Source organism: Pterocles gutturalis, unplaced genomic scaffold, assembly GCF_000699245.1.
Source record: "Pterocles gutturalis isolate BGI_N339 unplaced genomic scaffold, ASM69924v1 scaffold7396, whole genome shotgun sequence".
NCBI lineage: Eukaryota > Metazoa > Chordata > Aves > Pterocliformes > Pteroclidae > Pterocles > Pterocles gutturalis.
In genome coordinates, this window is record NW_010097732.1 from 85,303 (window position 1) to 96,856 (window position 11,554).

The 11,554-nt window shown below is 37.7% G+C and overlaps 1 protein-coding gene across 1 annotated transcript in view; it reads right to left on the reverse strand.

Moving 5' to 3' along the window:
* The window catches only part of SYT1 (synaptotagmin I), a gene marked incomplete at its 5' end in the record, with an annotated part of 80,029 nt that overhangs the window by 45,168 nt on the left and 23,307 nt on the right, over window positions 1–11,554 (reverse strand). Inside the window, one exon of the mRNA XM_010085730.1 lies at window positions 9,350–9,467. Coding sequence (XP_010084032.1) covers window positions 9,350–9,467 — 118 coding nt within the window. The remainder of the gene's footprint in view (window positions 1–9,349; window positions 9,468–11,554) is intronic.

Consider the following 11,554-nt stretch of genomic DNA (forward strand, 5'->3'; position numbering starts at 1 on the left):
CAGTGTTGTAATGAGACTGGCTCTGGAGCCAGCTGTACTGCAAAGATTTCTGGAGAGGCTCAATCAGAATTTAAGATGCTTTCTCACTAGGGCTCAATTAGGACATTATCATATTCTCTTCACTGGAAAGGTAGATTTAACCTGCAGACCTGCATATGTAAAGTGTTCTGTCCCAGGAATTGTGAATCTGAGATTAAACAGAACCCCGTACTTCTCTGACCTGAAGCAATTCCTACAGAGATGCTGCTGAGCTGCAGAGATTACATTTGGATCCTGAAATCCTCATGTATCACTACATACAGGACAGAAATTAAAATTTGGTTCTGCCTATTATTAGATCATGCAGTTTTATATATCTGTATCTTTATTTGGTTTTTGACAAACTCAAATCTGAGAGAGATGATGTTGTGACAAAGCTCACAACACAGAGTTTACAAATCCTCCTTTCTGTCTTCAGAAAAAAGTAGAAAACAGCTGAGCTCTGCAGTGGGTGGGATTCTTTATGACAGATTTCCTTTCAGGCATGTTACGCAAGAAAACCTCGAAATGTTACCCATTGCGCACTGGTCAATTTTGTTACATAACATTTGAATTTTGCAGTCAAATAAAGATGTTTACGTCTGTTGGCATGCAGACTGGACAGATGTTATGTGATCTGTGCTTTATTTGTGTCTTTCCTTAATAAGAGTTCCATATTTTACTATTCAGTAAGTATTACATTAACATCTAGTATGATGGGACATCACAAGAAACCCCTGCACACAGATTATTTTGATTTAAAGAGAGTGAAAAATGTTGCTATTTGTAAACTTGAAGACAGCTCAGCAGAAATAAAGGAATTCATGCGGGGAATGAGCAATGGCATATTCATCAACAAGACAGAAAAAAGATAGCTTAATAAACAAAAGAGGAAGAAAATCTTAATCTCCTCCTGTGGACTTAAGTCACTGTATTAACAACCATAAAATGTCAGGAGATGTTCCCTCCCTATTATCAGTTTTACTATTGCATTATATTGGTGATAGATCCATAAGTTGTGAGAGGCACATCTGGCACCATCTTATCAATAAGACTGGTATAATGGAGGAAAAAATGCACAGTTTTTAGTTGAAAACCAATCATATTGTTATGGGAGAAGAAAAAAAAATTCAGATTCCTCTCTTATCTTTAGCTTTGTGAAACAATTGCCTAGCACCTTAGCTGTCCTAAGTAAACACCTAAATAAACGTGTTGCCGGTGTAGGTACTCCACTCATACCCAGCCTTGTTTTCCCCTTCAATACCTCTGAAAGTTTCACAAAGGGACACATAGACTTTACAATAATGTTTGAAGAGCTCAGTTATTCAGTTTATTACAAAGAAGATGTAAAGACACCTTAACGATGATACAGAAGACCCTCATGAAGACAGGATACCTACTGTGCTGACTTTCACAGCAAATAAACAAAAGCACAAGAAATAGTAGCTAGGAATTAAACCCAGATAAATTCTCACCTCTGCCACACACAAACTTCTTTACAGGGCGAAATTGGCATTTCCAGGCTTCACTTTTCTACCTTGTTGGCAGATAATTTGCAGTTAATCAAATCCCGCCACCCCCCCCCTTCCCGTGACTGACTCAACCAGTACAAGGTTGCTCTAAGGCAGCATGGCCTGTGCTGGAAGGAAGAAACAAAGCCCAAACGCCGGCTTTTCTACATCATCAGTGAGGGATAAAATACAAGGAAAGAGAATCCCTCTGGGATTCTCTCCCGAGACACCAAAAGGCACAATGAGAATAACTGAATGTTGGCACCTCGGTCTCAGTCAGCAACAAGATTATATTTCTTTCCTGCTACCTTGAGTAGGGTAATGGGACCTTTTCGGGGAACTGCCTCAATAGAAGAGAGGGCAGGACTTGGCTTCTACCTTTAGTTAGAAAGGTTTTGGAAAATAAATTTTGTAACTGGCAATAGGAAAACTTCCATGTTTGTTCAATGATAAGCATCTCGCAGTTGCCAGCAGAGAGCTTCACTTGACAAATGTGTGAACAGATTCGAACAACCATCACCCACAAAGCATATGTGTAAAGTAATGATATTGACAAAGGACTAGAAACACCCATTTTCTTCTCTCTCCTTACACTGAAGTATACACTGCCTCTGTCATCACAGATGTATTTTGAGCACAGTCTATTAGAGGAGATGTGTAGGAAGGGTCTAATTGTGAAATGTTTCTTTGTGTTGAGGAGATGTGCAGAGAGGGGATGCTACATGTTGGAAACAGAATCAGGAGGCCTATAAGAAGTAACCACATAAAGATCTAGCAGCAACTAAGCATCTCTCCTGCCCACATGGGATTAAACAAACCAAAAATGCACATGAGACTTAAAGTAATGTAAAACTTTGAATTTAAGGTTGTTTCTATTTCTCCAGATCTTACAAACTTCATCTAACCCCAACTGTGTTAACAGTGCTAATAAAATGCTCACCATGCTGTCTTAAAAACCTGTATGTCTACATAGTCCTGAAAGGAAATACCCTCAATTATTCTTTTCTCACTTTCTGTGTACATTTAAGCACTGATCTAAACTGTATTTATAGAGATGAAAAAAGACATTTTCTTTTTGAGTTCATATGTTAATTTTTTATTCAAACCCATTAAAAGAAAATACATAGGCTGCAATTTTCAGAGAGTAAAAATAAATTAAACTTACTTGTAAAAGAACTGACTAATTTCCCTAAGGACTCCAGAATCTATCTACAGTATTTCTACATCCATTTTACAGCCACTCACGTTGCTATGAAATTCTTTTAGAGCTTGAAAACTTAAAGTATTAACCACCTCATTTTCATATAAGTAATTAACACACACATCTTCACACTTGCTTTGGGACTGCATAACTAAATAAAAACATACTATAATTTAATCAGAAAGAAGCATGCATACAAACACACACAAAATGCATTATTTAGATGTGGCTATTCAAATAAAAGAATAAGAAGTCTTCCTGCTCACTGTTTTGGGGAAGGGAGGGTGAGGGGAAATCAATAGGAATGGCAGAAAATTATGACTATTGACTGGCAGAGTCTACACAGCTGAGTGCTGACCTTCTGTAACTTTGGTCAGTGTGTATGACTAAGGAGATGTATGCATACAATAAGCCTTCTTTCCTTTCTCAAATCAAGAAGCTGAGCCCAGGTGCTTTTCTGACACAGTGTTTGTCCCAAGCTTTCTCAAAGCAATGCCTACAGGTTTTGTACAACTTCACCGGTAATCAGCAGGCACAATCTCTTTTTCCTCATTTTAAGCATAGGAGGAAAAAAGAGCAGAACAATTTGACTCTGCATCTTTGTAGGAATCGCCACATTTGATTGTTCATCTAATACAATATATTATTGTGTGCAATACCTTGTAGCATATGATTCAGTGAAAACTCTGTACTCACTCCAAAATGGACGATTACCTGACAGCTTCCTCACAAGACTCCAAAATGCCCTGGAATATGAGAGTCTGTGTATCCTTTAACATGGCTTCTGTGATGAATACATTGCAATTTGGATTGTATTTAATTTTGGAATTAATTGCCTTCTTCAGCTTTTAATTTGAGGAAGAAGGTGGTTTGATGTTGAAAGCTTGAGTTGAGATTAGAAGAAACAGCTCCTTAAGACCTTATTTACACATTGAAAGAGGACCATTTCATGACAAGTCCCCCCACCCCCCAGTCTTAGGGAAGACGTCACCAACAGGAATGTTCTTCCAGGCAGAAGAGGAAGATTTTAATACGATGGAGATTTGGTGACTGATCCCATCACCACTGTAGGTGGCCATACTGAGTTTACTGTGATGCTCTGAGACTGCTTTGCAAGTATTAGAGAGATGTATTGCTGCAGCCATCGACTGCTGGAAGTTCTGCCACTGTATTACATCAGAAATACTTAGATATTAGATGTAGAAATCCTCACAGTAAATAGAGATCTTAAAATATTTGTTGGTACTAATCTCTGCTGGATTCTTTAGAATTAGGCTAGTGGCAAATGCAGCTGTTGTGGTGGTGTTGTTTATTTTTACTTTTGTCTTTTAATAAGGCTGTTTTGTTTTCCTTTAATATTCACTGACTTACGCTTACAATATGCCTTATAGCAAGGCCATGGCACCAATGGTGTATTCCTCCTCTCACAATATTGCATTTGTGTTAGTTGGCTTTTAAGGTTTCTTATGTTTTAATGAAGTTATTAAAGTAAATGCTCTGACTGCATAATTCATGAGCATTCACTCTGGCCTCAAAGAGCTGGTCTCTAAACAATTTTTAATTTTTAAGTTCTTTTCTAAGACATTCAACCAAGCCTTTTGAATTTGAATGCAATATTTAAAATAAATACCTACATGTAGAAAACTAGCTTTATTTCTGCTACAGTAACAGTTGCTCCCTAGGGATGGCTCTGATTTATAGTATTTGCTTGGCAGATACAAAGAGGTGCTGTGTATTTTATATTTATAACTCATAAATATTGAGATTAGGTTTCACACATAATGGACTGGATTATGGGCTGCTTTCTCTTCACGGCTGTATCTGCAAAAGGAAGAGCACATGGATCCAATGGCAATCTCTTCTTGCAGTTCTTCCTAAGCATTAATTTGTCATAAATGGGTACAGTTTAGAGTCTGCTATAATATTTGCTACTTGGCAACAGTTCCTAAGGCAATACCTGAGCCCATGCCAGCTAGGGCATCTCCTCCCTGTTGAAACTCCGGGTCTGATTGGGGGGAGCGGTGAGAGGCAGCAGTGCTGAGGAGATAAGGGGATGCTGCACTGCTTGCTACTAGGATACGTTCTGGCAGAGCCACTAAAAGCTACGCATACTAAAATAATACACAGAGAACAAAATCACATCAGCTTTCAAAGATTTTTAGAAGGAATAAACCATACTGAAATTAATCGTGAAAAGATGACAAGCTATGTTAAGGCTTACACTTATTATCAGCTACTAAGAGATGACTTTTTTGATACAGAACAGTATTTTGCCAGTAATACATACAGCCACTGATGTTCTTAAAAAAAAAAAAAAAAAAAAAAAAAGGGCATTTAAGCCAAAGGGCCTGGGTAGCTAAACACCCATAACAACAGTCTATCCAGGTGCCAGCCCCAGCTTCTTCTGAAGGTTCAGCGGGAAAATGCTTTGCAATGTATTCAAATAATTTATTTCAACAATTAGCTTGGTCAAAGCAGGGAAAGCTGTTGGAAGTTGAAATGAAAGCTTTTATTTCATGTTAGGAACAAAAATTAATACAAATGGACGGTATGACTAAATACATAGAAATCTATAGAACTGCACATTAAATGTGTATTAATATTGGGAATCTTCCTATGTAATAAAAAGCACCATATTTATTGCACAGACCACTTTTAGCTGCTAGTTAGATGTAATGAGGGTTAAACAACTATTTTTTTCTTTAGAAAATAAGCAAAAACTACAAATACAAAACAAGATTAAAATGAAATGAAATGAAAAATAAAAGTTTCATACTAATTTAAATTCATACGTGAAATCACTACCACTTCGATTTAAATGAATATCTCATAGGGGAGCAGCAGACTATTCCTGCCCTCTTTCTGGAGAAGAAGGGATTGTAAACCTCAATAAAGTATCATAACTCATAGAAAATCTTTGTGAACTTAATGGCATTGCTCAGTTGCATTGTGCCCTTATTGAGGAACTAGTCAGACTATGCCTTTATGGCCTGTTTGGAGAGATTAAATTGCAAACTGGTTTTGAAATCTTCCAATTTTTCAATCATCTAAATTAATTAAAAAAAAAAAAAAAACCACAACCCACAACACAGTGACCTTGGATTTTTGGGTTCTAACTGTTGCCTTGATTTACTGTAAGACCTAAGCTTCTAAGTCTCGCAGACATTTTGGGTGAAGGATACCCATAAAGCCATGTAACCCCAGTTTACCAAATTCAGACAAATAAAAATAATCTCTTCATAGCTTACATTCCTACATATCACCTGCCAGATGTCAGATTCATTAAAAATACATTTGAATATAATTTAAATAATTAAAATGCCATTTAAAAACATGCATAATTGTTTGCCAGAGGCCCTTGCGCACCAGAAGTAATAATTTCCACTTGTTGTGGTGACTTGATGAGCTCAGGCTGAATAGTTCCAGTGTTTGAGCCAAGGTTTGCTTTAGTCACAGCCTGATGTTGCAATTAAGTTTAAGACCTGGGAGTTTATTGCTCAGATGGGTTATCTGGTTTTGTTACATGGAGTCTAATGAATTTGATGATTAGTCTGTTGTCTTTTACTGTCTGTTTCCAAAGTAATTTGTGCTTGGCTTTTGACTGCTAATAAAATTTATGGAAAAGTTCAAAACACTGGAGAGAAAGGTATTTTTTTTGTGCAACTGTTGTAACCATCAAATAGGATATAAATGCTGACTAGTAGGATTAATATTTCACCAGTAGAAGCCCTGTAGAAATGCTAGGAAAGGTAGTACTCTCAATCAATTTGATCAGTCTCTAGCTTTTGATAGGTACTTTTATAACTGGGCTCTCTATCCGCACAACATAAATATACATCTTAAAAATCAAACATGTTTTTAAGTCTGATTGACCACAATTATGGATTTAATAAATTTCTAAAGACAAGTTCAGAAGACTACTAACCCACAGTGACTAGTTCTTTGTATTGGGACTAAAGACAACATAAATGCTAAAGCTTTCCATATTGCTGAGGTGCAAAGGTATAGCAGATATCTACTAAAAAAAAATCAAGGTGGGGAGAGAAGCAGCCAGAAAGAAAGTACAAGGTTGCCCGCCGCAGCACTGCGAATGCTTGGCAGCACTATGTCAGACCTGCAGGAGCCAGGGCCTTGCTCCTCCTTTCTGTGAGGCAGATAAACTCCACAGAGAGGCATAAAGACTGGATACAAGAGAAAGCAGAGCCCTTTCCAAATGTCTCTTGTCTGCTTTTCCAGCATTTTCCCCAAAGTAGGAGAGAATAACAAAAAGACATATTCTAAACTCAAAAGCAGATACTTTTCACCTATTTTTGACAAACTTCCAAGATTTTTCCCCATCTGTGACAACTACATAATTTTCACCTCTTGCTAATGGCTTTCCCTTAGTGACAGTAAGTGCTCTTGAGTATATAGGTAACATTCAGTTTGAGATCACATTTGATTGTTAACATTTTCCCACCTCCACTGCAATGCAGAACTTTCAGTCTTGCAAAACAAAAAGCCATTTTAGTGTCTAGAGAAAATAACAAAACTAGTGGGGAAAGCATTCACTAACTGAGATAAAATCCTGCCACCTTCATTACCACTCAGCATTCTGCACTTTGAGAGTAGGTATTATTTAGTGTGAATAATGACAACAGAATCTCAGCTTGATTTCCAAAGTTATTTCTGCATAATTTATTCAAAAGATAAATTCCCTAATGAAAGATCCTGGATCCACTTTAAACCAACATTATTTCATCTATAATTACTGCCTCAGAAATACTGTACTAACTGCCATTTATCACTGTCAGTGACTTTTGAATTCCTGCTACAACCATGGTATCCCATTGGGTTTGTTTTTCTACAAGAGAACATGATGTTTCTAGTTTGGCATGGCCCTAAAAAAGGAGAACAAAAACTGTCATGCCCTAGAAAAATATTTAAATGAGAGTAAGATAATTCATTTCCTTGTAGTTATTTCCAGCATAATGCATTATATTTGCCATCTGAAGTTTCTTGAAGGTCTTCAGTTCATTAGTGCTTCCCTCACCCCTTTCTTTTCTTATGAGCTGAGTACCCATTATCCATCACATTTCTCATGAAGCTTGGAAAAAAATAGATTCACTGGCTCTTAGAGCTACATTTCAGTCAAAAAACCCACACTTCCTCATTATGAAAATCTAATCTTTCATTAGGAAACACTTAGGAAGTAAATGTACTTCAGAACATTAATTTGCAATTGGTTCAGTATGAGCGTTAGGGAAACTATTTGTGGTGTGTCTTAGTTCAGTGTCCATTTAGATAAGCAAAACCTAGACTTGATTCAGGTTATGACTACAACAATATTTTTATGTCTTTTACTTTATTATGTTTGCTGGTATACAATGGAAGACTTCAGAAGCAAGTAGAACAAAAAAAAGATAACTGGTTACTGGTAAAAAACTTTGTTTCCCCTCACTTTGTGAAGATTCTCCTGTTATTGTTCACCAAAAGTGGCACATAAAACCTTCAGGCTTCCTTTTTAGCACATCCCCATTTCTCTGTGTATTTTGGATATAACTCTTACCTTGTGCTAAGATCATAAGAAAAGAAAAGCAAATCACTTTTTTCTTGTTACTTGCTAATTCAAAATCAACAGTTACCTCATCTGTGTATTAGTGACAGCTGTAACAGTTTTCAGTCCTAAAGCTGCACTGGAAACATCCTCATTCTCAATTGTCAGTAGAAACTGTCTCCTTTAAACAGAAGGTATACAAAATAAAATTCTCCTGGAAAGGCCTCTCCTTAAAAAGCATCTTGTTATTTAATTTGTTCTCAGATAATTGGCAATTTACACAGTAATTTGTGTCCAAGAATTCCAGACACAGTAGAGAAGAGAAGCTTACACAGAGTTCTACCAGGTGGCTGGTACACAGCCCTACCATGAAGACACAGCCCTGATGCCATGTGTGAAGACTGCACCCTCCCATCGAGAGGGCATAAATCATCTGTGCATCACAATTTGCACAGCCTTGTTATGAGCAAAGACTATGAGGACTGTTTGCCGGTACTGAGCATGCTGGAGCTATCAACCTCACTGACTACAAAAAGTGCAAGACTGTCACTTCGATTGCTGGTGTACATGCAAACGCAGAGCACGTGGGAGCAGTAACACCTGAGCCCTTCAAATGTTGAAACAATTATCCTAGCACCTCAACCAGCAGTCAGCATGGTGACCTGTGGCGAGGTCCTCTATTATGTATTATCAGTAACATTGCAGGGAAATGCTCACGTTTTGTGAGATTAAATGGACAATAGGAATTGTAGTCAGTTTCTTTTCTCATGCCTGAATAGTCTGTATTTATCTCCAGGCAATAGGAGAGAAGGAAAGTACAGAGAGCTTGCACTGTCATCTGACTGTTTTAACTCTTCAGACTTCATCTTGGAGTGGAATGCAATATATAATGAAACTATTATTTTTTTTTTAAGCTAGAATGAGTTCTCAGTAATGCCCTAACTTTCAGAAAACACAAACTGCATTTTTCAGACAGTGAAGAAGAGCTCTTACCTTCTCTAGTGAGAGAGTTCCAATAGAAAATGAGTTGATTTTCTGCCTTTACAAGCCTGGAAATCAACAAGCAGATTTTCATGCACATACCTGATAGTCCACCGACATCCATCTTCTTCAGGTTCTTTGCCTCCAGAATGACGACAGTCAGTTTGCCAGCAGTAGGCACATAACGAAGGGAGAAGCAGATATCACCCAGTTTTTCTTGCTGTGAAAGTAAACAAGACACGGTGTTACATTTTAATCATTTTTTGTACCTTTTAAAAACGCGATTTCGAAAGCCCCACAGAAAATTAACAGGATTACATCTCAAATTCCCACTGTTAAACAAAATGTTCAAATTAACAATATGAGATATCTGCCACAAGTTGCCCAGCTTAAATCCTTAACCTCCAGTCTGTTGCAGCAACTGGACTCCACAGCAACTATCCTGCATGGAGCCAAATGACAAGATATTTGCTGCCTGCAAAGTAAATTATACTGCTCAGCATTTCACCCCTGACAAACAGGGTCCCACAAATACTGTTTGCCCTTAGTTAAACTAAGTCGTAACTGGTTTTTTTCTTTCCCTCCAGGTTGTGTTTCAGTGGAAATCAATTAACACACATGGATACACAACTACTAGACTGTTTTCCATGAAACAGTAACATGGGTCTTTCTCACCACACTTTGTCACAAAAACAAAAAGTATAAAAAACACAAAGCACAAAACATTCAGTATAAAAAAAGACTTGTCTCCTATCTGATACACAAAACCCCCCCCCAAAAACAAAGAGAAAAGCACACAGTGCATTCCTCCTCACGTCACAAATGGCTGGAAGGATTATTTAGTTTTGCCTTCAGCCTTGCAGCCCATCACCTGGGAACCTGCCACACACAACCTTCTGCTATTCACTGCTTAGTATCTTCCTAATAGTCCTGGCAAAAAGGGCAAGGGTGAATTACATTCAGAATTACAGGAACTTTGTTTTAAAAGGAGGAATAATAGATTTGAACTTGCAGATATTAGAGAGAGAGAGAGAGAGAGAGAGAGAATACTGCTTAGAAATGATCATTAGGCTAATCCAAGCTGCTTTCCTCCTTCCTTTCAGGCACAGTGGTATCTCTAGGGGGGTAACGAGGTTGCCTTTGAGACAAGAAGAATCAGGTTACACTGAACAGTCCAATAAAGCATTTCAGAAAGCAATGCTTCTCTTTCAAAGACAGTAGTTCCTATGGCATATGTCTGATTCCACAATTTATTCTGGTAGTAGAGTATAAAGTACATTTCTATGAAGACATATCTCTTTGTTTCCAGTGTTTTGTTAGAATAAATTGGAAGGTTGGTTGTTGAAAAGTTTTGGGGGTGTATTCGAGCTTTTTGTTAAGGCACTAGGTAATTTATTGCAGGAATTATTCACCTTTACCCTGTACCACAAATTGAAAAAGAAGATGGCAATTTACCGGGTTCAAAGAGCCAAGAGGAAAGAGGCAAAGTCAGAACCTTACCCAAGAATCTGGGGGAACACTACTGAGAGCAACTGGCTCACATGTTCATGGATGTAGTGGGAGTTACCTAGAGAAGAGACAGCCCATGTCCTAAGGACTTTATCACCCATGTAAAAGGAACCAGAATATTCCTTTACAACCAGGAGCTCAAGCTTCCAAGTCATTTAAGAGAAACTGAACTTCATCGACTAAGCCAAATTTTCATCATCAGGGGCAGTTCTCTCAGCTCTTACACACAATCCCTTTTTATACAGGTATACTGCAGATGCTTATCCATCTGAAGGATGCATGCCAGATACTCAGCTATACTTCAGAGTTTACATCTTCCTCCCTTATCAAAAGGTGTGTGGGCTTGCCTCAGAAGACTTCCCTGGGGATGCGGGATTCTTTGTTGTTCCCAACAATGGACTGGAGCAGTATACATTTAGAACGGTATCATGTAATTATTGTTCCTTCTAATTAAAAAAAAAAAAAAACAACTAAGAAACTACAACAATAATGCAATACCTATAAAGTGACAGACTCTGAATTGATTATTACAAGTTGGGAATGAGATCCAGGGACTGTAAATGATAACTCCCCACAAAACATTAGCTCAATGATCACCACCAGTCAGGAAATATACAGAACACACAAGCTTATATATAGTTAGGAAACACTCATAGAGAGAACACAACAAAATAGCTCATGATGTTAAATGCCTGTATCATGTATAAAAACGCTGGCAGAATGCACATGTGCCAGTACCTTGAAAACTTACAGTGCTCCCCCCACTTCAAAAAGAATACGGTAGAATTGGGAAAGATT